Raw genomic sequence first — 27,969 nt, 5'->3', positions numbered from 1 at the left:
TGAAAGCGAGATGAGCGCCGTAACCCCATAGTCACCTTTGACTGGACTTAATCGTCCAGGGGTCCTTTACCTCTTTAATGCCACCTGCTTGCTTGCCCAGTGGAGACCCAGCGAGTAAGTAGGCGGTGGCATCTCCTCCTCCTCTGCCCCACCACTGTTGTCTGGGGCAGAGTAAGAGGCAGGAGAACAACCAAGCAGGTGGCAATGGGGAGGAGCAGCTGGTCCCCTGTGGGCGTGTGAGCCCCTGGCAGATGCCTGATCACATCAACCCTCGATGCCAACCCTGTGGAGAGGGGAGCTGAGAGAATCCTTCTATTTTCACCCCCTCAATCCTATGTCCCATTTCCACCTTAACTAACAACAAAAAATTCTCAGAAAAAAAATCTGCATGAAAATTCACATTTAGATAAGTAGCCTTGATCAGATTTTCTCTGAAAATGTGCATTTCATTTTAATATCAAAATGTGCATTGAAAAGAACATTTTGACATGTCTGCTGAGGAAAGAAGTGCGCCAGAACACCCAAGTTCCAATTCCTGCTCTATCCCTAGCTGGAAAAAAAATCCACATTTGTAGAATGTAGGCATTCTAGGCAGCTCAATACAAAAGTATCTGTGTTTGGACTAGGCTTTCATTTCCATCTCGGAGCTGAAAAATAAACGCCACTGTCTGCGCATACTTCTGTTGGGGCTGTATCTCTTGGACGACAGTTTATGAAGGACGGACTTGGATTTAGATAGACACAAAGCTGTCGGGATTGTTAGATTATGGGGCCAAAAGGCTATTTCCCTGAGAACAGCCAAACTGTACGACTGGCTCTATTGCTGAAGCCACATTGAAAATAGATTCCTCTTTTCTCTTCTTTTTCTGCTATTCTGATCGGGTTCCTTTTCCGCTTGCTGCCTGATAGCTATTTCTGTCAAGTCAGAGAAAGCTTCAAGTGGAAAAGACCCTTTTGGTCATGGAGGTAAATGTCCCCAGCCAGCTCTTCCTGCATGCCTTTAAGCAATTTTTAGCAGATGGCTCCAAGCTGATTTTTTTATGCTGACTAGTGTAACTATCTCTTACAGAAACCTTTGAAAAACACCCCGCCTCATCCTATCTTTCCAAGTATAGGAAAACCTTTATATAATTTTTAAATTGAAAGGTAGGTCTGTTCAACCAAGCAAAATCTTTTTTGCTTGATTAATCACCAGTCTTTTAACTGTTTAATTCACCAATGACCCACTTCAACGTAAAAACCTTTGCCAAAGGCCCATCTAGTCAAGCATCCCTTTATCACAGTGACCAGCCAGCTGCCCATGGGAATCTGCAAGTGGGATCTGAGTTCAACAGCTTTGCGATTCCCAGCAGCTGCCATTCAGAGGCATACTGCCTCCGACAGTGCAAGGAGAACAGAGCAACAACAGATGAAAGGGCCTGCTGATGAGGACAAGAACAGAAGAAGAAGAGCCTGATGGATCAAGTCGGGCATGTAGTTCAGCATCCTGTTCTCACAGTGGCTAACCAGATGCTAGAGGCTTTCTGTTAACACACATCCTCTCCCCCTGTAGACACAGGGGAGAACACACATACTTCAGAGGAGGGCTGGGGAGCCTGCGGCCCTCCAGATGTCGTTGGACTCCAGGTTCCATCAGCCCTAACACAGCATGGTCAATGGCCAGGGGTGATGGGAGTTGCAGTCCACCAACATCCTCTGTTAAAGCAAATTCCCTGCTCTGCAGTTTCTACGGAAGGACAAAACTCATCTTCATTTTTATGTGCTGACGGAGAAGACAAGCCAACCAACCAACCAACCAACCAACCAACCAAACAAACAAACAGAAAACCAGGGTGGGTTCTGTGTTGTATCTAATGTTCATCATGGTGATGGAGGAATCAGTATTCTTTAATCACACTCCTCTTAGTTGTTGCTCCTTTCCTTTGGAGGAGACAACACTGGAAGCATAAGAGCACTTTTTTTGGGGGGGAAGGCACAGAAGCAAGCAAGCAAGCAGGCAAGGTGTCTTGGCTGCGAAGCAACATCAACGCCCTGCTACCCTAAACCAGCTTCTCCTGAGATAACTTTCTGTCACTCTCTGAGAAGAGTTAAAATTGAGCCACGCCGTTAGAGAGCTGTGATCCATGGTACAGTCCAAGGTGGCTTTAGGCAAAGAGCAACCTAATTGTCCATTAGTAGCTACTGTCTCCCGCCCATTGCCAATTGACCACCAAGGCTCTGTTTTGCTCACACAGCAGCACGCATCTCGCTCAGAGTTAAAAACAGCACATTCCAGGAGTTAAAACACTTATTCCAGACAATATAAGAAAACCAGTTGTGGGGAGAAATTTATGGCGCTGCTCGACAGAGACTTCACTGCTGGTATCATTTAGTCCAGCTGACTGGGTGGAAAAGCATTAGAGAAAGTGAAGACTAAGCAAAAAATAATAATAATGTTTTTAAATAAAAGAGAGACAAATGGCTGTTTCAGCCAAACGCTTTCAACAACAGAGTAAATATTAGGGGGGTGGGGTGGGTGAGGAGAACGGGGATGGGTTTCAAAAGCAGCCAGCAATATTCTGTCTGAGATATAGCAGAAAGGGGCAGCCATTCATCTTGACCTCTGCTTGCTCTTCAGATTATAGCTTGGCAAGGTTTTAATGAGAAATTCAAGCGGCTGTTTTGGTCCACAGGAGCATTGTTCAGGGGTGGCCCAGAGGACCTGATCCAACAGTCTGATTCAGTGTAAGACAGCTTGCTATGGTCCTCCCTCATTGCTAACATTGTGTGCTAAAGGTAAAGGTAAAGGGACCCCTGACCATTAGGTCCAGTCGTGACCGACTCTGGGGTTGCGCGCTCATCTCGCATTATTGGCCGAGGGAGCCGGCGTATAGCTTCCAGGTCATGTGGCCAGCATGACAAAGCCGCTTCTGGCAAACCAGAGCAGCACATGGAAACGCCGTTTACCTTCCCGCTGTAGCGGTTCCTATTTATCTACTTGCATTTTGACGTGCTTTCGAACTGCTAGTCTTTGCTAAATCATCCCTTTGGAACCCCAGGCCCCAAACTCAGCAAAAGGCTGAGGAGCAGAGTTGCAACAGACCTAACACATGGTGCTTTGGGGACTGCTTCAAACTTCCTTGAACAAAGAGGGCTAGAAGCTTGGCTTCTCTAGAACAGCAAACAGGAAGATTCTTCAGTTTTCGTATTCTGTGCTATATTATATATCCCCACACTGTTTGGCACAGACACCTGGAACACACACTCTGACCTGATCCGTTTTCTTCCTCTGAGGCACAAGCAAGAGGGTACACAATGCAATCGTTCTCCCCCTCTGAAAAACTCCCGCCAGGCCCTGTTCTAATGCTGGTGTTGATATTTAGTTGTTACTCACAGTCCAAATGGGATCTTTCTTGTGGGGAGAGAGGGAATTTGCTTAACACCAATCCCAGCCGCCAACAGCGCCTGCAATTTGCAAGCATTCCAGCCTCCCAACGGCCTCTCGAGCCGAAGCCTAATCCCTGGGAGTGCCATTCCATTTATGTTAATGGGCCCTTTAATTTATCACAATAATGGACTGTGATGAAGATGGATTAATTTGGATTATGGGAGCCAGCACTCTGTCGAAGGCAGATAATTATACACCCAGAACCTCATCTGTACATTAGCTGTTGATCAGCGCAGATGCCACGCGAGAGGAAGCGAGGCATGTTCCAGTGCGGCATGGAATGGGGTGCAGTGTGTGTGTGTGTGTGTGTGGAGACTGGACATTTTTAAGGTGGGTTGTCACAAGCCCTAAATCTGCAAATGTCCCGAGACACAAACATTTTGTTTTCATGTCGCCACGGCAGACACAAACCCCGGAGGGAGGTGGGCTGCCATCATGTGATCGGGAGGGTTCAGAGGCCCCAAAGAGTTTGAACTCAGAAGGGAAGGGAGAGTCCATTTGGGTGGGGTGGGAAGAAAGACCACCAGCAATTTTCTCAAAGGAATTCTGGGAATGGGGCTATCCGGAGGCGCTTTTGGAAATGTTAGCAATATTGGGAATGTAATGTACACCACAGCGGCTCACAATGAAGGGATCCGTTAGCTTCTGCATCGTCTTTCTGTAACTTGGGTGTCCTTCCAGATCGCTATCAGATCCCAACTCCCGTCTGACCTACCTCTACTGTCAGAGGCAGGGCCAGTTACTGGGGGTTGCAAATGGGGATAACTGCTGTTGCTGCACTCACGTTTCCTGTTGGGGCATCTGGTTGGCCATTGCATGCTGGACTAGCTGGGCCATTGGCCTGATCCAATAGGACTCTAATGCTACCAGCCCCGGCCAGCAAGACCTAGGGTCAGAAATGATGGATGCTGCAGCCCAGCTACACCTGGACGGCCACTGGTTGCCTTTCCCCTCTCTAACCTCTAATTTCAGGCCAGAGTGTGCTGGGGGAAGCAAGAGGCAGCTGGGATGGGCACAGCCAAGCCAGGATGTTTGAAGAGCATCTGAAACCTCCCTTGGTCTGGAGAACCACATGGCCCAAGAGGCCTGTTATATAGTTTGAATACCTTCTATCCTCCCTCTGTTAGAAAGGTACAATTCTGCCACTGCCAGGGCACTATCTGCACTACACATCTAAAGTGGGATCATAACCAGTTCAAGCAGTTATGGCTTCAACCCCAAAGAATTCTAGGAGCTGTAGTCTCCTGTTAAGGGTGCTGAGACTGTTAGGAGACTTATCCATCCCTCTCCGAACTTTCAACTTCCGGAAACATTTAACAATCAACCTCTTCCTAGGGAACTCTGGCAATTGTAGTTCTGCAAGGGGAATTGGGGCCTCCTCACAACTCTCAGCACCCTTAACAAATGACAGTTCCCGGGATTCTTTGAGGTAAGTCTTGATTGTTTAAAGTGGTGTGATACTGCTTTAAATGTATAGTGCAGATGGGCCCTGGTTTTTTGTGTTAGATTGTCAACCTCCCCCACCCTCTGCAAATGCTTCAGCTATATCTAAGCGCTACCCCAATATGTTACTCATCTGCTTGGGGGTGGGGATGTCCTGGAGGGAGCAAGGCAATGGGGGGTGGATGAACATTATAAGTTAGTTAAAGAAAATCACCATTGGGTGAGAGACGTATGTGATCTCTGATCACATCTCTTCTTTGTACCTGTTCCAGATCCCACTATGTCCCGACCGGGCGACTCAGACATGGCGTCAGCCAGCCGTTCCCGGAGGCCTTCGTCAGTTTGTTCCATGGAAGACAGGTGGCGGAGGCCAAAGCTCTCGGGCCAACTCCCGCAGACTTCCAGGAGGGTCATGCTCCGATCAAAGCCACCTTCAGGAGAAACGACGGGATGAAAGTTAGTTTATATGTTATTTCCCCCCATTTCGCTTATAGCAGCTTCACTTCAGGAGAGCAGCAGATGTCTAAAAGAAAACCCAAGGTGAGAAAATATAAAACAATACAGTATTATATATACTACATTTCACAGCAGTATTATGTAACAAAAGATCAGAGGGAAAAGAATCACATTATGGGATGTATTCAATGTTAGCCCTGCTCAGAGCAGACCCACTTAAATTAATGCAGTGTTTCCCAAGCTTGGGCCTCCAGCTGTTTTCAGACTACAATTCCCATCATCCCTGACCACAGATCTTGCTAGCTAAGGATTGTGGGATTTGAAGTCCAAAACCAGCTGGAGACCCAAGCTTGGGAAACACTGAATTAATGGATCTAAGTTTGGTGTACCCATTAATTTCAATGGGTTGACCTCAAGTAAAACATACATTGGATACAGCCCAGATAAATTAATGAGCACAACTAACTTCTGTCCATTAGTTTTAATTGGCCTTATACGATTCAACGGTTAGATACTGGTAAGGCACAAAAGGATTAAGACATATTGACCAAAAGCTTTCTGGGAGAACCAAGACTTGGCCACTTGCCTAACATCTACAACCCTAATATATGTCTACTCAGAAGTAAGTCCTATTGAATTCAGTGAGGCTTACTCCAAAATAAGTGGACACAAAATTGCAGCCTGAAATAATATAGTATTGGGGCCTGGCAGACATCTCCTGGGAAGGCACTCAGTGAAGTTGGTGCCACTTCCAAAAAGGCCCTGTTTCTAGCAGGTGCCCACTGGTCTTTATTGGGCAACAGCACCTGGATCAGGGCCTCAAGATGTGAATTACTGGGGACCAATTGGCATTTAATTTTAAAAATCATATCCAAGTTCATATCCAGAAGGCAAGGTCTTTTTTTCACAAGGAACAGGATGGATATTTTATTTTTTTAAGCACGCAGAAAATGTTAACACCCGGCGCACAGGGCACGACCAGCCCATGCATCACCCAGGCACTACACATTCTTTTAAAACAGAACTCCCAAATTCTTTCTACAACAAGCAAATAGACCGATCATCAGCATCCAGGGCCTGATCCAGGCTTGAGGGGGTCATCGGCAAGGAATGCAGCCATCTATATCAGTGTGCCCATGCAGCCACCCTTTTAAATTTCCCACCATGCCCCAGAGTGCTTGATGATGTAGCTTCACTCTGGAGCATTCAATGGTGCCCTTCACTGGAGAACACACGGCCATTTTGATGTTCTATTATACCCTGGAACAATGATTTATCAGGCATTCCAGGGAGTTGTGGGAAATTCAAAATGGTGGGCAGCTCCAGACCCAGCTACATGCCACAGGGAGGGCTGGCATCAGCGGTGACCCCTCTTGAGGGGACTGGGCATCAGCAGCAGCCTGGAAATATTGGGTGCTGACACCATTCCAAAAGAACAAGTGAAAGGAACCCGAGAGATAAACGGGCACACGCAGCGAAGATGATGGAGCGAAAACCTCTACGCTCCCCAGAAAGGCAACTTAAAAATAATTCCCTTAACTTGCAGTTGTTTCCTAATTCAAAAATAGGACATGACGTTTGACTAAATGCAAAGATTAGATTGTGGACCCCCAGATCACTTCAAAGTACAAATTAAAATTATTCGAGTCTATTATATAGCAGCTCCGCCGCGAAGGCTTACTTTAAATCATTCCCCCGCTTGGAATGAGATTACTGTCTGGGGGCTTTGACGCTCGATCTGCATGCCATTTCACTCAACAATTAGGTAACTGAATATGGAGCGTTTAGCGGGCCTGGCTTTTGCCAGCCTGCAGAGGTCGGGTGTGGGTGGGTGGGGGGCGCGGAGGGAAGGAGGGAAATGCCAGCGTTTCTCTCGAAGTTGAAAGTGCACAAAACACATCCCCTGGTTATCAGGCTTCTGGTGCTTCCCTTTGATCAGCTGTCAGAAACTATCTGCACTCCTGCGGCAACTGGGCAGCTTCACAGCTCACTCCCGGCCTCTGACAGGTAGTAATAGAAAGGGCGAGAGACCAGGCCCTGCGGCAGGCGTCCCTTCCTCTGATAACGTCCAAAGTACTGGGTGATAACCGGTGGTAAACACTCAGGCCGGCCAGCTAATCCATGCATCAGCAAAGAGGAGAGATAATATGAAAAGCTAATGGGTTGGAGAAAATAAATAAATACGAAGGGTAGGGGGGGTCTGGTGTTTTAAGGCCAGCAAGGGGAACCCCAAATCTAGTCAACGTCACTTTCCATTTTGATGTCACTTCCTGGAACTCATATGCTGCTATCATTGCTTACATGGGCTTTTCGCTCTGCAAAATCCTTTTCGATTCAGCTTCATGCCACAGCTCAGCAGGAGAGAACAATGCTTTGGGTACAGGAGGTGCCAGGCTCAACCCCTGGCACCTCCCATTAAAAGGATCAGGTACCCAAAGGGTTGGAAAGAGCGACCTCTCGCTCAGCCAGAGGGAACAGTTCTTAGGGAAAGGGACAAGCAGTCTGGCCTGATATAAGGCAGCTTCCTGAGTTCATCTGTGGTGTACAGTCCATTGGCGGCTGGTGCCTGTTGGGATTGGTGGGTTGGATGGCACGGAGGCCAATGGTAGGCAGAGCCACAGCCAATGAAAGGCGGAGCCAACTCTTCCCTGTTGAGTTCCAAGGGGCAACGCTGAGACCAAGGAGGAGGAAGGTCACAGCCAGGGCATTTCCCTGGGGCCAGTTGCAAGTAAGGCAGGAAGCTGGGTGGGAGGGTGCGGGGGGGGGGGGCAATGGTCACTGAGGTTGCTGGGGCAGTGCCTCGTTTGCCCTGGTGGAACAGCCCCCACTGGTGGAGCTGCTGTGGTGCAGTGGGTGGTGTGTCCAAATAGGATCTAGATGCAAATCCACACTCAGCCACAAAGTTCACAGGGTGAACTTGGGCCAATTGTTTTCCCCACCACAAATGTTGGCTGTTTATTGAGCATTCGTTTTCACTGGTTACAGCATGTGCTGTCAAGCCAAATGCTCTGCCTCACTTCCCAGTACATCTTCCTGTCACTTTCTATATTGCAGAAAGTTCGCTGTTTTTTTGGGGTGGTGGTGATGGCAGGGAGTGGTTAAAAATAATAATAAGTGCACCAAATCCAATTTAATTGTGCAACTTGAATTTGCCGCTGTGTAGTTGAACCCCAGCTGGATCTGGAAGCACCCCTAGTCTTTGCCTTCTTTCCTGTGTCAGCACTTTGGGGGACCTGAAGAATGTTCTCAAATGCCTCATCAGTTGTCTTTTTCTTCAGGCTCCCAAAGCTTCACCCTCCCCTTTTTTGGTAGAAAACGATGGGAGATCAAGACTTTTTATCACATTTCAGAAAGTGGGAAACCCAAACACCCTGGTCCTCCTTTTAAGCAGGCCTATGAATAACAGTGGCAATTGCTTTTGATGCTCTGCCAAGGCGGCTGTGCAGGCACCCAAATAAATAAAAAAACTTCAGAGGAAGAGAGAGAGAGTCTGACTCTAGTTCCATAGATGCTTGAGTGAGAGCCGAGGAGACAAGAGTAGCGTTGCCTCCCCAATCAAGCCCCGAGACCTGCCAAGAGCTCTTAGCGGGCAACTTGTGAGGTGTGAGCATTAATGTAGAATGCTGCTTTCAGGGATTAACGGTGCCAAAAACCTCTGCTCAGGACGCTCCGTTTTGATCTTCTCCTCCCTTTTCACCCCGCAATGGCATTCCACCTATGTGTCTGGTAGTAAATCTCACGCCAACACCATTAAGCTAGGATCACACGTGGGCCAATAATCCCCATTCGCCAGGGAGAGCCCCCGTTTTCTGATACAAGTCCTGGATGGATACAAGTTTGGGGTTGTAGCCAACTAAACTCTACTTGGAGTAAAGCCTAAGTTGGTCTTGCCCGTGAATTTCAATTTGTTGACTTGGAGCCTGACTCGCACGGGATATACCGTAATCATTTGGTTTTTTTTTAGGGGGAGAACTGGGGAATGCTATCAAAAATTATTTCTACAGTATTAGTATTCTCAGCCTTCTTCCATACCCCCTTTCTGATGCACCTTGGCTCTACTGCACAGGCACAAAGATGAGTAAGCATGAACACTAATAACCACTTTTTCATTATTTAAGCCTAAACTGTATTTCACTGACATAGGAAAACGTCCATCAGTGGAGGCTGCTCCATTAGGGGAAGTGGAGCACTGCCCCCCCATCTCCGTCTGGCCTCATCCAGCTCCCGCCTGCCTGCCTATCTACTTACATCCAGCCCAACGAGTGGTGCAGCCCTAACCCCCCCACCCCCCCCACTTACTGGTTTCACTGGACTCTGACAACCTTTTGCCTTGGCATTCCCTGGCGTTGGAATTGCTTTATGGATTAAGGTGATCAGCTTCACCCGGTCTCCAGACAGCCATTAATCCCTACCTGGTTTAATCTTTCATCATTCCTGACACCAAGTTACCAAGCCCAGCTAGGAGTGACACATGCCGTGTGAAGCAGACGGCAGAACTCTGAGCATCCTCCCATTAGGGCTATGCACAGACTGTCACCTCTAAATTCGGCATCAACAGTAACCCAAGTGTTGCAATGCCTACAACACTGGCTTCATCTTGCATAGCTTAGTCTGCTACTCTTGCTGTTCTGCATAGTTTATTCTGGTTTCATTCGTCAGCCAGGGTGGGGAGGAGGATAAAGTGCTATGTATGCAGTGGGCAATAGACCGGGGCTTCTGGGTCTTTGGAAATCCTACTCAATGACGCCCCCCTTCCCAATCTTCTCATAACTTTTGAGACTTTGGGCACCATCCACACAAGAGTTAAACCTTCTTTGTCAGCCACAAGGCCTAGAAACATAGAGTTCCCTTTCCTTTTTTTAAAAAAAATGGAAGCTGAGATTTTCAGGCCTGCATTTACTCTGAGGAAAGAAGGCTTCTGAAACTTCACCAGGCATTGCCCACATGCATTAAAAGCACGTGTTTGAAACTGTTTGCCAATCGGGGGCCACATTCCCATCTGAGCAGCATTCTGGGAGCCACATGCCAGTGGTGGGCGGGGCCAGAGGAAAAAGTGGGCGGAGCAATTAACACAAACTGTACGCTTTGCATAGTAGGCTGGTTTTTACGGCCATACTCTCACACACCCTTCTCTGAAGCATGCTTAGAGTTTAAGGACACATTCTAGTCACCCATAAACACTCGAGGAAGGTATAAGGCAGGGGCAAGCTTGGGGGAGGGAATGTGACCTGGGGAAAAGTTCAAAGGGTTGGAGGGAGGACAGAAGAGCCACATTTGGTCCCTGGGCCTGGGCACATCTCTTAAAGCCTTCTTTCTCAGCCACAGGGACTAGAAACTTCGGTTGTTGTTGTTGTTGTTTTCCAAAAATGGAAACGGGGATCCTAGTTTATTGTGAGGAGAGAAAATATAGAGATGAAAGAAGCATGTAGCTGTCACCAGAAAGCACCGCCGTCTTCCTTTCCATCACCTCTCCACACCTAGAGCAGAGAAGTGGGCATACTGATGGCACCATGGCAGCCTATTCCCTGAGAACGAGGCCCAGGGCCAATGGAGCAGTTTGCCCTGCACTGAGCCAGCTTCATTCTCTCCATCACATGGCTCATATCCTTCCAGAAGGCCAGCTGTGTCAGTCTGCTTCGGGGAAAAAATAACAAAGGGTCTTGCAGCACCTTTTAAAGACTAACAAACTCACGAGGGCCTACATAGTTTCTTTCTAATTTATCTACGATATGTGACAACCCTCAGGAACAATTCACCCCTTTGTATGTTTTTAATAAATCAAGGCTTAAAGTGCAAAAGATAAGCTTTGGAAAACAGTGGCAGAAATATCTACCACAGGAGTTAAGTCTATATAACTGTCAGCTTTTTTTCTTTCCCTGGCTAGGGTGCTCACTTTGCGGGATTGCTTGGAGCCGATCTATAAATAGCAAGATGCTCGCTGGTCCTGTATGCCAAGAGAGCGCTAATTGCTGTGTAACACTGTGACAGAGCAAGCAGAGGGAAGAGCAGTGGACAACTATGGACAGTGTTACACGTCCATAGTTGTTGGCTAAGACTGTGGATGAGTAGAGGAACATAGCAAGGTGCCTTACACCAGCTCAGACCATGAGGAACACAAAGGCAGTTGCCTTGTCCTGAGTCAGACGACTGTGCCATCTAGCTAAGAATGGTCTAACACTGACTGACAAGTGGCTCTCTGGGGTTTCGGGAAGGGGGTAGTACCAGCCTCTGAATGCCAGTTGTTGGGGGGGTCACAGGTGGGGGGAGTTGCTCTTGCACTCAGATCCTGCTCGCATGGACTTTGGGTTGGACATGGTTGACATGGGGATGTTGGATTCGATGGGCCACTGGCCTGATCCAGCTGCTGGTCTCTTCCTTTGTGGCCACTTGGGCATCACCAAAGAAAGGGGCAAAAGAGGACAAAGACTTGCAAGGAAGCTTTGCACATGCTCATTTGTATGCATAGATGCAAGTTTAGAAATAATGACTAGGATTGAAAGAGAAAGGCAATTGTTCTCAGGATTATGCGGAAAGCTATGACTCGGTGGCCTGTGTGTGCCTGCTCAAGCCAGGTGCTCACTGCAGGTGGGTAACTTTAATACAGAGAGAGAGAGAGAGCTCTGTATTTTATCTTGGAGCATCCTCTATAAGGAATGGATTTCAATTTAAAGAATGGGTCGATTTAATAGCTACATTCAGTGCTTTTTTTCTAAAAAAATGTTTAGGAGAACTCTCATTTTCGGGGAAAATATAGTAAATGGACAAAATGTTTAAGGGTATGCAAAATGTTTAACGGGACGTGGGTGGCGCTGTGGGTTAAACCACAGAGCCTAGGGCTTGCCGATCAGAAGGTCGGCAGTTCAAATCCCCGTGACGGGGTGAGCTCCCGTTGCACGGTCCCTGCTCCTGCCAACCTAGCAGTTCGAAAGCACGTCAAAGTGCAAGTAGATAAATAGGTACCGCTCCAGCGGGAAGGTAAACGGCATTTCCGTGCACTGCTCTGGTTTGCCAGAAGCGATTTAGTCATGCTAGCCACATGACCTGGAAGCTGTACGCCGGCTCCCTCGGCCAATAAAGCGAGATGAACGCCCCAACCCCCGAGTTGGTCACGACTGGACCCAATGGTCAGGGATCCCTTGACCTTTACCCCTGCGTAACACCCCCCCCCAAAAGCACTGGATACACTGAAACCCACCCAACAATTCCAACTCCTTTACAGAAGTGGGGGCTCTAGAATGAATGAAGCAAAAGTATTAGATACAAAAAGGGGAGGGGGAACCAACCCACACCCTTGCTCAGACATCTGCAAACTTCCCCCTTTACAACCACCGCCTGCTCTGTGTTAATGGCTCTCTTGATTGCCTAATTTATTTGTAGCTTTCAAACGGGAAAATACTTGTCATTTTTCTTTCCTCTGTTCTGGAAATCCTCCCTTTTTTGCACTTTTTTTTTTTTTTTTACAAAATAGTTTCCTGGGATGTGATATGAATAATCAACTCTCCCGCCTCCTCCCCCACCCCTCCGACGTTTCCTTAATCCTGGCCGATCTTTTGAAGTATGAAACCCGCAGTCGACGCGGACGATGTTTTCATTAATCAAAGTAGATGTTTCCAAAGCCATCAGCTTTATCACGACTGGGTTTCATATGTGAAACCCAATATACACACAGATCTGCACAGCTTGTCCTTTTGGATTATTCCTGACCTTTTATTCTCCTTTCTGGAGGATCTGCACTTCCTCAGCACAAGGCCCAGCCCACCTCACTGAAAGCCTCAGCCAAGGAGGCCCAGACAAAAAAGACTGCTCTAGTCTGGTCTGGGCAAAGGTAATAGAAGATATATACATATATATATATATATATAGAGAGAGAGAGAGAGAGAGAGAGAGAGAAAACTATAACAAAAGAATGCACCATTGGTTGAAAAGCTGCCTTTGTTTCAGTGGCTGCTCCCAGCTGCTGATAGGATTGCCAGCTACAGATTTCTAATATGGCTAAGGTGGTCATCTCTGGAACACTAGAGAAGAACCCAGAAGCCCAGGGTGGAGCCACAGCAGAATGAAGCCATGACATGTGGAATCAGAGATGAGCTCAGCAGATTCTGATCTACTACCTTTTCAGATCCCAGCACCAGCACCCAGAGGCGTAGCAAGCCCAGGTGGTACCCAGTGCAGATTTTTTTTAATCAACCCCCCCCCACGGCTCTGGTGAAAAGTGAAAAACATGAATTGCAAAAAAAACCCTAGAGCTTACAGAACAAAACTGACTTTATATGAAATTAGCATTGAAAGAACATATAAGAACAGTTGAAAAATCTCATGCAACAGGAAAAAAAGTTTCCCAGTGGGGTGTGTGTGTGCCGAGTGTCACCCCCCTCCAGGGTGGCACCCGGGGCGACCCGCCTCCATCGCCCCCCCTTGCTACGCCACTGCCAGCACCTCTGCCTGACCAGCTGTGGGTTGGGCCTGAAGTTTTAGAGTCATCATCTGGGAGAAGGAGGGCCGACCTTTCAAGTGCGTCTACTTTCCAGGGAACAGTCCCAGATTTACAGACGCCATCTTGGTTTCTGACTTGATCCTGGAATGTCCCACTTTCCATCAGAGAAGTGTTGGAGGGTATGGAGTTATGTGACCCCTGAGCCAAGGAGATAAATAACTATACAATCTTTAGAAGACATCTGAAGGCAGCCCTGTATAGGGAAGGGTTTTTTTTTAATGTTTATGTTTTTAGATATGTTGGAAGCTGCCAAGAGTAGCTGGGGCAACCCAGTCAAATGGACAGGGTATAAATAATAAAATTATTATAATTACTGTTTTATGGAATAGGACGTCCCTATTTTTATCGGAGAAATGTTGGAGGGTATAGGGAGTATAATCCCAAGAGTGAGGGTTGAGGTGTTACATTCTTTTTATTTTATTAAAACCCCAATGCCCAGCAATCAGATCTGTTTGCAAAATGATGGCTTGAGGGTGGGTGGAGCCAGTTACCTACGCACCCTTTGAACCACACAGTGGGATGCAAATCGACATAAGAGTGACTATAGACCAGGCAGTCTCCTACCATTGCTTTTTTTAACAGCTTTTAAAATTCACTACTAATATTTTTAACAAGGAAACAGAGAGATCAGTAACTGCTACCACACCAGCTGCAGAGAGAATTTCTTTTTCTAGCAATGTTGCTTTCTATCGTCAAACTTTGGGGAGCCAGAAATGCTTGCTGAATTACTGCAAACCATGAGGAGGTCTACCCATGAATCCACATCTGTCTTGCCCAGCTCTCCTGAAACACACTGGGAATTCTCCTGTGGCAGCAGATTTCACAGGAAGATCAGCAGCGGCCAGTAGGGACAGGTGAATTCGTCAATTCTGGCTTCTCTCAGTTTCTCAGTGGTCCAATCCTACATTCAGTTTCCCACATTTCCATATAAGTTGACAATTCCCCTTGACCCTGCAAAAAAGATCCTCATGAAAACTCACCAGTGTTTGAGTGTGAATTTTCCATATATACACATTTTTGGTAGGCAGAGTTTTGGTTCATGGATTGTTTTGGAAAGTGTGAATTAGGTTTGTGAACTGAATCAAACTTCTCTCTCTCTCTCTGCTCCCCCTACTCTTTCTGCACCCCTTTCTCCTTGAAACCTTTCCCCTTTCTCTTCTTCCCTACCTAGCAGGCTGCCAGAGCTCTGAACTGACTGCATACAGAAGCCTTCCCTCCCTTGTCTTCCCTTCTCTCCATCCATTTCAGCTCCCCACTCCTGCCCTCTTTTCCTCTTTCTGGGGTCCACTTTCACGAAGGGCCGCATGCATGCAGCTGAAAGTTCCACACCCCTAACAAAGCAGACGAATCCTTAGCAGCCACTGTTTCTCAACCTACTCTACCTCACAGGGTTGTCGCGATGCTAAAAACACTTCTCTCCCCCAGCAACCCAGAAGCAGGGTGGGATACAGATGTCACAAGCACAACCAATCTGTATATGTAACTGAATAACTGTGATCTGAACTGAAGCCTGAGCATTTGAGCCCTGGTTTTTATAACAAGTAATTTCTGACCTCACCGAAAAGTCTGGGACGCATAAGTTGTATCTTACCAACATCACACCACTAAGAATCAGGAAATGCTGATTTTTGTCAGAAGCAATTGAAAAAACACACAGCTTCGCTTCGCTTAAGAAAACAGCCGGGTTTATCGGGGACATTATCAACCCCTGTGGTGTGTTGCATGCGCACAGATGATTGTATACAAAAGGATGCATTATGCTTTTAGAAAGGAATCCGATTTAGCCACAAGTAAAAGAGAAGCGGGGGGTGGGGTGGGGTGGGGAGGCAATCCGACATTTCATCCTTGATGTGGGGCTTGTTTGTTTGGAGCAACTAATGTTTTTGATTACACTCTGAGACCCACGGATGGGTTTGAATAATTCTTGAGAGTAAGTGGTGGAGCCTTCAGCCAAGGAGTTTAACATTTCAGTTGCGCTTCTGTTGAGTTCACGAAACATCGGGGGTTCCCAGAAAAAACACACACGCCTAAACTGCAAAAAAAGGAGTTTCACTTGCAGAAAGAAGATAACACGGGTAAATATGAGGTGCTACGATGCAGTCATATTGGGAGCTGGTCAACAGGAGGTAATATGACCTTCAGGAGAATCATGTGACTGAGCCAGCTGACCTATGGATGGCTAACATGGGCAGATTTTGCGCACAGTCAGGGAGCAGGGATAGATACAGGTGGGGAAATGATGACATTCCTGTGTCAAAATTGTCCCAGGCTATAGAGCAGGCCCCAGTCCGACTGTAGGGCTTAGGCTAGCTTTGAGAGAGATGTAACCAACATAACCCTGCAGCTGCCTAAGAATAAGGCAAGGAAATCAGAAATCTCAGACAAGAGTGGAAGGAAAAATGAGCACTGTTAGAATTGGAGACAAGATCCCAGTTCAGCATTGGAGCAAGACCAGTGGGTTGATTTCAAGACAAGAGAATCTCCATTCCTATTGCATTGCATGGTAAAGAAGGACATAAGAACAGCTTGGCTGCTGGAGCAGGCCAACGACCCATTAAGTCTGGGATCTTTTCTCACAGCAGCTGCCCAGATGCCTGTGGGAAACCAGCAAGCAGGACCCTCCTGTGGTTCCCAGCAACTGGTATTCAGAAGTATTTACTACCCCTGACTGTGGATAGTCATTGATCTATTTCAGTGGTTTTCACTCTGCACCCAGAAAATGCTGGAGATTCATCCATGGAAAGGGTGCTAATGGTGGAATAAGCAAGGAAGGACAGTTTGCCCAACACAACCCATATTCCCCCCTGAAATGCACAGCTATTTTTTTTGGGGGGGGGGAGACATTGCATGTGTTCAACCCCCAATGAGAGCACATGGGTCTGGGCTGTACCCCATATCTTTGCTTACAGGTTCAAGGAGTCCCTGGGGGATGAATTTTCCAGGGAATCTGATGTCACTGATGTCCATACCAAGGAATCAGGTCACCAGAATGTTAAAGCTTTCAAGGCACCAGAGAGGGGAGGGCATAGTCTGAAATTGTAATCTGACCTGTCGGAGGATAAATAGAACTTGCTTTGTAAACGGAGTCAAGCATTGTTAGCCAGACACATTTGGATCTTGTTAATTATTGATTTTGGCAACAACACTAATCCTAAAATGGTCAGGCCAAACACAGAGAATACCTTGGCAGATACACTGACCTGAAAAATCCTTGAGGAACTTTGAAAACTGCTCCTGCATCTAAAACACTTGAAAACAACAACTGCTTATGCTCGCATCCTGTGGCAATGAATTCCACAGGTTAATTACATACCCTGCAAAAAGCAGTTTTGTTTAGTGCGGATGCATTCCGATAGCTTGGGGGGAGAGACACTCTCCCTCTCTCAAGCCAGACGTACTTCAACGCTTGCACAGAGCTTTGCAGGCCAAAAGGAAGCAGGGAGGAAATGTGTTCTAAAGCGTTCATTAGACAAGGGAGTTCAGGATGCCACAGACGATGCAGGCACTCGAGGCGACACAGACGGAACAAAACAAGGCCAGGATATCCCTCTAGTTCACGGAGAGCCTTCTTTTCCTATAGACTTTGGCCTAATTGAGGCAATGGCGCAGCCCGCTTGCTGGATTCAGTCAAAGGGCATAAACAAACCCCAGCTGGTCTTGAGCCAAAGGACTAGCCAGCTCCTCGGCATCTCGAAGTTTCTCCTCTGAATGCATTTGAGAGGGTTTGCCCTTGTCACTTATATTATTCATCAGCCATCTGGTGGCTGTATAAGGCAGCGTGGCATCGCAAGGTGAGATGATGGAGTGAAAAAATGATTGCAGGCGGCACGTCCTGGCCTCGGGCTTTCAGTCACTTAACTCATCCCATTCTCATCTGCGGGAGAGACCGGACTCAAAAGGGCAGGAGAGTTTACCCTTCTGTGAGCCTGGTTCTTGCGTGCGCTGGGGAAATTGGGAGATCGGCAGCAAACGCAAAGGAGGAGGTGGAAAGGGAGCTTCTCATAGGCATGAAGAAGAAGAAGAAGAAGAAGAAGAAGAAGAAGAAGAAGAAGAAGAAGAAGAAGAAGAAGAAGAAGAAGAAGAAGAAGAAGAAGACGACGACTATGGAGCATGTGTTTCTTTAAACTTTCTTACACAAGTATTCTTTGGATGAATGGGAAGCTGCCTTATGCCAAGTCAGACCATTGGTCTATCTATGTCAGGGGCAACCCACACTCCCCCCTGGAAAACTCACAGGTTACCGCTGAACATCAACTGGGTTTTCTCCGGAATGACGTTTGCTCTGATTCAGCACTAAAGAGCAGGTTTTTTCGGGCGGAAGTGATGGAGCAAAGGCAAAACTGCTCAGTCCTATGCTTTCTAGGCATAAGTGTGGATGAGTATTGTCTACACTGACTAGCAGCAGCTCTCAGGTAGGGAGTTTCTCCCCATCGTCTTGCATCAAGATGCTAGGGATTGAACCAGGGAGCTTCTGCACACAAAGCACATGTTCTGCTACTGAGCTATGGTTCAGCAGTGATGGCAGCGGCGGTGCTCTCTTGAAGGGTGCCAGCCAGCCAGCCTCCACTGTGCTTCTCCACAATGCATTCTGGGCAATTGCAGTGGTGGCTTCCTGGCACCTGGAGGGGGCTTGGGGCAGCTGTGTCAGCAAGAGGTGGTCCTTGAGAACAACGCCTGCTGATGCCAGCCCAAACCTGATCTCCCAATTGCTTCCAAAGTATATAAAAACATATAAAACAGCAAACATTTAAAAGCTTCCCTATGCCTTGAAATGTCTTCTAAAGTTGTATAGTTACTTATCTCCTTGGCTCAGAGGTTGCATAACTCCATACCCTCCAACATTTATCCATTGAAATAGGGATGTCCTAAGGAAAAGCGGGATGTTCCAGGATCAAATTAGAAACCAGGATGGCTTCTTGAAATCGGAAACTGACTCTGGAAAATAGGGACACTTGGAGGGTCGGCACAGGTACATACGAGCAAAGGGTTTTTTCAGCCAGAACTCACTGGAACTCCTCAGGCAAGAGCCATTCATGGTGAGTTTCAGCACCTCCTTTTCTAGAAAAATAGCTCTGCATACGAGAAAAAGCGTATTTTACTTTTGTTTTTGTTAAAGATGAAATATTGTTGCAGCAAGCATCATTTTAGAAGAGGCATCCCCAGCTCTGTTCAAAGGGGAAAGTTAAAGCAACTCTTTTGGGAGGAGTTCCTGGCATTGAGGGCAGCGAGGGAAAAAGAAAAAGCTGTTTAAGGGAGCAGGGGAACTATGGGCATCTGAGTCCAAGTTCCTGGAATGGCAGGCAGAAAGGGAGAAGGGCCAGAGTCACTTAAGAAGGCACGAGGTTTATGGGTATCTGGGACAAAATTCTTGGCATATAGGGCAGTGAGGGAGAAAAGACCGAATCGCTTAAAGAAGCAGGGGATCTATGCGGGGAGGGGTCTGTGATGAAATTCCTGGTACAGAAGGCAGGAGGAATGGGTAGAGTCATTGTAAGTGAGTAGGAGAGGGCTGAGGTCAGTATGGCTCACTGGAAGTTTATATAAACTGCTAAAATACCATTCTCTCTCTCTCTCTCTCTGTGTGTATAATAGGGTGTGGGTAGATATTCAAATTTTATTTCACTGTTTTAACTAACCCTAGCGGGGACCTTTTGCCGTGTTAGCAGAACTAGAGATAAAAATAAGCAGAGTAAGATCCTTTTTTGGTTTTAAAGGCTGACGGACTATGGAGGCTTAAAGATGTGATTAAGGAGAAGAGAAGTACAGGATCAGGTGGGACGTCGTCCAACCTCTTTGAGCCTGTAGGCACATCTGCAAAGTGGAGGAACTGCTGTCTGTGGGCATCCTATCCCAAACACACAATACAACTGAGTCTATGGGTGCAATTGGGGATTGGGGGGGGAGGAAGGAGAAAAATGTGCAGTCATAAGGTCTAGAATCTCTCTCTCTCTCTCTCTCTCTCTCTCTCTCTCTCTCTCTCTCTCTCTCTCTGTGTGTGTGTGTGTGTGTGTGTGTGTCTATATCCCCAGGAAGCTGAATTCAGTGCCCGGTCTTGGGCTTGGGGTGGTGGGGCTTTCCCCCAGGGCAGTTAAAAGCTCAACCTTCGGAATGCGGTCTTTGCGCCACGCATGCTCATTAATTTTTACCCTGACTCATTTCTGCAGAAACCTGCAGCAAGTCGGGCTTGCTGTCTGTGAACAAAACCAGAGACATCTGCAAATCGGATCGGCATTCCCCCCCTTTAAATGATTAAAAAACTTGAAGAAACACTTCCATATGGATGAATCCAACCCTGACAGGTCAGTGCAAAGATACTTCAAACACAATAGAAGAGGAAGTGATTTTTTAAAAAAAAAAATAAAAAAAATAAAAGATCAGCTCATCCAACCCCCCCACCATCCCCAAACAATTGACATAGAATCCATCTATTTATCTATCTGTCTCCCTCAGTTGCTTTACACAGTTAAGAAAACTATTCAACAGAGTAATGAGTTTTTAATCAGCTCATTTTGCTTACTATATAGCAAAGAGTTGGAGGCTTCTTGGGCCTTTTGCCAGAATCACTGCAAAGAAGTCCTTTTCTTTCTTCCACCAAAAGTAAACTCACTGGGAGGAAAATGAGTTTGCTTCTTCAACTTAAAACATTTCCAAGCACAAAGTATTGCTCTTTCGCCACAAAGAAAGCCCCAACCATTCCAAGCTGGGGATGGGGAAGAAATGCAATTCAGTTCGCATCTAAAGGTGAGTTTATCTAATTTGCACTTTCTGAAACAATCGTGAACCAGGACACGTCCTTCTAAATCTGCACTTCTCCAAATATTACAAGGAATCCAGCCATGTAATGTGTATAAAAATGCACACACTGGGGGGAAAGGGTGCATAAGAATGCATATATTAGTGAAAATAACGAACACCTCTATATAGGAGAAATTGCTTTGGGAAAATGTGTACATTTGGCAAAATAGCATCAAAAATGTCTATACTGTGAGAAATTTGCACTAAAATGCTGACGAGGAAGGTTTATTATTGTTATTGCAAGCTGATATAGAAATGAGAACTGATCTTAAGATTGGAAAAATGAGAAACGGTGAGAAACTGAAAGGGACAGATTTGCCCATCCCTACTCCAGCTGAAATCAGTCTATTTTCTTCTTGGTGTTGGTTTTGCATGCCTTAATTTTTAAGTCTGTCCCATTCCATTTCCACTTCAGTCTGCAATTGTGTGTGTGTGTGTGTGTGTGTGTGTGTGTGTGTGTGTGTGTGTGTGTTTGCATACATGTCATTATGACACATACATTTCTGTGTGCATTTCATTCTACAATGCTAATTTTTGTACACATCTTAACCTAAAATAGGCTTTCTGTTATGTTATTTGAGCCGAGAACCATACTGAAAATTTAGAAGAGATGTGAAAACTGAAAACTTACCCTGCTTTCTCATTCGCATATTAGGTAGTGGGCTGGGAAGTACAAATTGGATGGGCTGCTCAAAAACAAAATCCTCGAGACTCCCTCTCTACTAAACACACACACAAACATACACACAAAGCCCACCCTCCTCCAAGCTACCCCTCTGCTGAAAATTGAAACTATTTGGAGTTGTGTCCTCTTCCATTTTGCCTGCCCCCCCCATGGCACTTCAACCAAAGACTCGGGGTGGGGGGGTGGGAATTGGGTAAACACCAAAGAGTCAAAGCTAAGCGCTTTGGGGCCTTGCCGTTGCTCATTTATGAGAGAAACTGTGGTCTGGAGACACCGCCACAGAGATAAAGACAAACACAGGTAGCACTCTTTGCCCTTAATCCTCCTGCACACACAGCTTGGCGTCTGGTAGGACAATGGATGGAGACAGGAGAGTGTCTCAAGAAGCATTATCCGGACACTGATGGGGAGACAAGGGCATTAACGATGGCGTCCTTGGTGAGACGTTTACACAGCAGACAGGTTGGTAAGCGCTACTTCTTGTGGACCAGAAAGGGATTCTGTAAATGGTCTCGAGAGAGGTGAGCTTGCATAGTTTCAGATCCAAAATAAGGTGATCCTGGCGAGTTTTCAGTGCTGGTCAAAAATCCACCTTCTTCTTTTTTTTTGCTCCTGGGCTATGGGCTATATTGTTACTCGTGGAAATAGGCATGCCTGCTCCACTAGATCCGCATTTTGCAGTTCCTGATGCTTTAAAGAGGTATATGCCTTGAGAATATCAGGCCATGAGACTAGATGGCTCTTCTAGTGCGGCATCCTGTTCTCATAGCTGGCCAACCAGATGCCCCAATGGGAAGGGTTTCGGGCTGGCGATTCCCCCAGCCCTACCTGGAGAGGCCAAGGACTGAACCTGGGACCTTTTACATGCAAAGCGGATCTCTACCACTAAACTACGGTGCTATATCCTACACTCTCTGTTCAAGCTGGGAGGAGAGTGGTGTGTGGATTAAGATACATTGCAATGACACTGCAGCTGACATGTGTGAGGAACTGCTGTGCTGCTCAAACCAGGAACTGCTGGATCCCAACTCAGGAGGCCATTGATGGAAAGACCTACATTGGCTCCCAGTACGCTTCCTAGCACAATTCAAAGCTGACCTTTAAAGCCCTAAACGGCCTCGGCCCAGTATATCTGAAGGAGCGTCTCCACCCCCATCATTTTACCCAGACACTGAGGTCCAGCTCCAAGGGCCTTCTGGTGGTTCCCTCACTGTGAGAAGCCAAGTTACAGGGAACCACGCAGAGGGCCTTCTCGGTGGTGGCACCCGCCCTGTGGAATGTCATCCCACCAGATGTCAAAGACAACAACAACTACCAGATTTTTAGAAGACATCTGAAGGCAGCCCTGTTTAGGGAAGCTTTTAATGTTTGATGGATTACTGTATTTTAATATTTTGTTGGAAGCTGCACAGAGTGGCTGGGGAAGCTCAGCCAGATGAGCGGGGTATAAATAATAAATCATTATTATATATTATTATAAAGCGTGAATGCCCCAGTATAAGAGCGTAAGGAGAGCCCAGATGGATCAGACCAGAGGCCTATCTAGTCTCAGCACCCTGTCTGGTCCAGGGCCCTCCCTGTTGGTCCAGCACCAAACAGTGGCCTCCCAAATGCCACCAGTCTGTGGTAGAGCCTATGCTTTTCGTGTAAAGTGAAAATCCTTGGCCTAATAAGATTGAATGGATCAGAGGGCAGATGATGGAGCAGACCTCTCTCTTGACAGTCTGAAGATCACAGTTAAGCCTGATATGAAGTAGGTTCCAATGTTTTTCCAAACAGGTGTTTACTCTGTGAGAACATCAAGCGCTTTTAAACACACATTGAAACAACCAAATGAATAAGAAGCAGCCCAAAGTAAATGGCAATCGATAGTACAGGAGCCGGGTGACCCAAATTCTGTACCAAAGAGAGAGTAAGAAGAATCCAGAGGCCTACATACCTTTTGAAAATATGCTTATTCTTATCCTTAAATTATTCTGCAGTTTTTGCCACTGATATTACCAACCATTGAAAATCCCATTTAGCACCCATGCATACACAAGCCCTGCATTCTGAGCTTTCAGCAGCTATATCTAGGAACTTCATAGTTAAAATGAGTACCAATATGGTTAGGAAGCAGGATTCAGTGCCTGTTGTGCCATTCTGCATTTTCATTTTCTTCCGTCCCCTACGGCATATGGATGGCTTCATCTGCATTTGCGACTTGTTCTTAGAAAAGTTGCCAGCTTTAGTCAAACACCCAGGAACATGGGACCCAACCTGTTTGGATAGCTGAGTTTCTCCAACTGGCTGCTTGTTTTGATACAGTAGAAGAAGCCGAGAGGGCTAACAATGTAGTGATCAAATGGGGAATGGAGGAGGGCTGCCTTCTTGGAGCTGAAGTACCAAGAAAGAGGTGCAGGGAAAAAAAGGAAAAAGAAGGAAAGCTTAATGGTATTTGCAGTGGAAATTAAAACTTTAGGAGAAACTTGGAGCGAAGGGTAATGTATGCAATGACATCTGGGACTGTAATCAGGGGGGGGTGGGGAACTTGCTTTCAAGAACTGCCAAAGCAAACAGGCAAATAACAAATCCACTTTACAGATCATCAATCTGGTGGGGCATTTGCCAAGGTAAATAGTACAAGGCAAAAGTTTGCTTTGCAAACTAGAGAAGCCGTGAGTTTTGCAAGCAGGCCCTCTTCCAGGAGAGCCAGGCTGAGGCAGGGCCCGCCTCTATGGTCTGAACGTGCTAAACATTCAGTAGGGTGAGATTAAAAAGAAAACAAAGCACATACAGACGGGATGGGCGAATCTGTCAATTTTAGTCTTTCTGTTTCTTTGCAAGTTACGTTCTCCACATTTCCCCATTGGTTTGGTTTTTTAAAAAAAGTCCTCATGAAAATTCATAAGCACGATAGTGCGAATTCCCTCGAATATAAGCATTTTTGCAAAGTGATTTCCCTTGGCTATGATGCATTTCCCCACATTAATTCCAGTTATACATGCACACTTTAACCTAGCAGATGCATTTTAATGCACATTGTTTGGAGAACTTCACTGCAAAATTCAGAGAAATGCAAATTTTGAAGAACGGCTGTCCTTCAGTTCACAGATTGATTCTCACGTACCATGAGAAAACAGCTACTTCCAAAGGGGAAGAATGCTTGGAGAATGAGGCTGGCCACAGTGCATGAGTCGCTATCCTCCGATTCTCACCGGAAGATGGGCAGTTCTGCAGCATTTCTTCAATAGGTTTGCTTTGAGCCTTCAGTCGCTCCCCCAATGGAGAGAAACTCTGCATATCATCTGCTCTTTGGGGAGTCTGGCTGTTGGATCTCTGTATGAGTCCCGCTCTGGGATTGTCTCCTATCAATCTGTTGTGCCTGAATAATTTAATTGTGATGTGGGACATGGGACAAAGTCTGGGATGTTCTTCAACTTTGAGTCACCAGATGTTCTCACCATAGAATCACAGACTTGTGTAGTTGGAAGGAACTATGAGGGTCATCTAGTCCAGCCCCCTGCAATGCAGGACTATTTTGCCCAACGTGGGGCTCAAACCCACAACTCTGAGATTTAAGAGTCTCATGCTCTACTTGGCTAAGCTGGGTGGAGATGATGGGAGTTGTAGTCAGTGCTTTTTTCTGGGGGGATGCAAGCCTAAGCATTTTGCGAATCTAAGTTTGGCCTCATTGAGGGGCAGCGTTTCAATATGAGTAGGAAAATGAGAGTACCCCTAAACATTTTTTAAGAAAAAAAAGCACTGGTTGTAGTCCAACAACATCTGGTGACCCCAGGTTGAAGAACACCAAAGCAGGGGATGGGGATCTCAAATCTTTGAGACCCTGGAGAGCTGCTGCCAGTCACTGCAGGCAATATTGGGCTAGCCAGGCAATAGCTCAGTTTGGTGTAAAGTAGATTATTCCTATGTTCCAATGGTGTCCGAGTGCTAGGTACAAGATGCTTATTTCCCCTCCTACTCAGAGTCCTGACATGTTAAGAATGACAACATTATCCAAGTCACCACCGTGGCAATATTATTATTATTATTATTATTATTATTATTATTATTATTATTATTTAAAAAGATCCCTCAAATTTTCCCTCCAAGGCAAAAGAGGGACATTGATTTGGTTGGGGGCAAGAGGCCAAAAAATGAGGAGCAATCCTGAAAAAATAGCAACAACTGGAGCTTGGTGATGAAGCATATCATATATAACATGCATGTAATGTGTTTATACACACACATACATTTGTATAAAACTCCCCCCCTCTAGTTTACACACACACACACACACACACACACACACACACACACACACACACTTCTTAGTGTTTGTAATTCATTTTAGGTTTACAACCCTGAAAGTGGACACTGAGGCAGGCAAGCATGGATGGGCACACAAGCACACATTAATGCAAAATGTATTCCAAACCTACGCATAACATTTCATGAAGCTGTTAAACCTAGAACTCGGGTGCAGGGAGGGGCGGAGGAAAAAAAAAACCCAAGTAGGAAACAATTCCGCTTTTATTTTCCGACGAGATAAAATCTGGCTCCATCTCCCATATTTTTACATTTTAGGGAAGAGGATATAAAACATCAAACAGTCACTCCCGCCCCCCCCCCCCGCCTCACTCTCTCTTTCATTACGAATGCAAGAAAAAAGATAATTTACGACGGCTGCAGAACATTTATTTGAGAACGTAGGGCCTTTGTGTTCTGCATGCGATTTATAGGGGCTGTAAAAGGAAGAAGTGAAAGAGCCGAAGCCATAACATGTGTGTTTATGAATAATAATCTTAAATGCGTTTGGTTAAAACAAATTCCGACTTCAGAGGTTCTCATTCCCCAATTGATTGGAGGAAAGGCCCTCGAATGCAACCCCAGATTGAGTTTAAATTACTCTCAGGCTTCATCTGAAGCTCAGGGGAGAAAGTGGAGGGTGCGCGAGGCAGCCCAGCTGACATGTTCCATTTATCAAGGAGCGTGCAGAATATTACTGCTATTGTTTATAACACATAATCATTATTAATTGCATTTAGCAGGCTTTTTTTTTAAGGACAGAGACAGGGGGATCTCAGGCCTGACTCTCCGGAATGTGGCCCTCCAGGCCTCTTGTTCTGGCCCTTGGGATTCTCCTTAGGCCACTTCCCCTTCCCAAACCATGCCCCTCACTGGCTGTGCTCCATGCCCTCCTCAAGTGCTTTTGCTTGGATAGAATGTGCCCCTGAACTGTGCTTGTGCCTTTTGAATCCCTGGGTGAAGATTTGTGTGGGGTGCAGAAGCCCCCATTTTTTTGCGTGGCTGCAATGCACCCCTTCTGCTTCTGGCCCCGCCCACCACAGGCACACAGCCCCCGGAAGGTCACCCACGATGTGGAATGTGGCCCTCAGGCTAAAAGGTGCTCCACCCCTACTTTGCAAACGCCACATTATTTTGTTGCAGAACTTACAACAGCCTGGCAAGGTAGGCATGTCCAATTAGGTAGGCATGTCCAATTAGGAAGAACTTCCTGACAGTAAGAGCTGTTCGGCAGTGGAATTTGCTACCAAGGAGTGTGGTGGAGTCTCCTTCTTTGGAGGTCTTTAAGCAGAGGCTTGACAGCCATCTGTCAGGAATGCTTTGATGGTGTTTCCTGCTTGGCAGGGGGTTGGACTGGATGGCCCTTGTGGTCTCTTCCAACTCTATGATTCTATGATTCTAAGAATTAACATTTGAAAAAACGGGACACTGGGCTAGACAGGTCTTTGGCCTGATCTGTGGCAGGGCTCGTCTGGTATTATGTAGACTCTGTTAACATCACTAGGCATCATATTATTATTATTATTATTATTATTATTATTATTATTATTATTATTATTACCCTATCTGACCAGGTTGCCCCAGCCACTCTGGGTGGCTTCCAGCATATACAAAAACATAATAAATCATTAAACATTTAAAACTTATACAGGGCTGCCTTCAGATGTCTTCTAAAGGTTGTGTAGTTACTTATCTCCTGGACATCTGATGGGAATGCGTTTCACAGGATGGGTGCCACTACTGAGAAGGCTCTCTGCCTGGCAGAGAGTATGGAAAGGGCTGTGGTCTTCAAGTTCTCATTGGGGCGTCTGGTTGGCCATGTGAGAATAGGATGCTGGACTAGATGGGCAGCAGCCACACTCTTGCTACGTTCTCCACACTGGAGACCTGCAAGTGGAACCCCCTGTTGAAATCCATGGGGATACTGAGGTCTTGGTTAGAGTCCTGAGGAGCCAGGGGGTGGACTAGATGACACTTTGGGTCCCTTCCAATGATATGATTTGATGAGTCTGATAGAGAGGCCTCTAGAGAGCCAGAAGTGCCTCCTCCCCATGGTTTAGAGGCAGCAAAATTACAAAACATAAATACACCAGCGGAATCCAGGGAGGCTACTTTTCCCCCAAAAGCAGGGGTGTAGGAAGGGGTGTGTGTGTGGGGGGGGGATGCGGTCTGCCCCGGGTGTCATGCCTGAGGGGGGTGACAAAATGGCACACCGTGGGGGGGGTGGCACTTACAGCAGGGCCTGGCCTGCCACGTGCCCAAGCCACGTGTCTCTCCTGGGAGTGACCTGGTGGCTCGGGGCCCCGGGCTGCCTGAAATGGCAATGTGGGGCTTGCGTCCGCCAGGCGGACTCTGTGGGCAGCTCGCCACGGCGCCCCCCTG

The 27,969-nt window shown here is 46.6% G+C and overlaps 1 protein-coding gene across 24 annotated transcripts in view; it reads right to left on the bottom strand.

Annotated features, from left to right (window-relative positions):
* The window catches only part of BCAS3 (BCAS3 microtubule associated cell migration factor), a 454,932-nt gene that overhangs the window by 18,351 nt on the left and 408,612 nt on the right, over window positions 1–27,969 (bottom strand). For 14 of the 24 annotated variants that reach the window (XM_088657501.1, XM_088657504.1, XM_035139557.3 and 11 more), the window contains one exon: window positions 5,134–5,301. The exons of 5 other annotated variants lie outside the window; for them this stretch is intronic. In XM_088657501.1, coding sequence (XP_088513627.1) covers window positions 5,134–5,301 — 168 coding nt within the window. Of the gene's footprint in view, window positions 1–5,084; window positions 5,302–27,969 lie in introns of all 24 variants that reach the window. 5 more of the 24 variants (XM_088657510.1, XM_088657509.1, XM_060268430.2 and 2 more) reach the window with 1 other exon arrangement.

This window comes from Zootoca vivipara, chromosome 14, assembly GCF_965207765.1.
Source record: "Zootoca vivipara chromosome 14, rZooViv2.hap1.1, whole genome shotgun sequence".
NCBI lineage: Eukaryota > Metazoa > Chordata > Lepidosauria > Squamata > Lacertidae > Zootoca > Zootoca vivipara.
The sequence above is the reverse complement of the archived record's forward strand: the minus strand, read 5'-3'. Positions and strand labels throughout refer to the sequence as shown.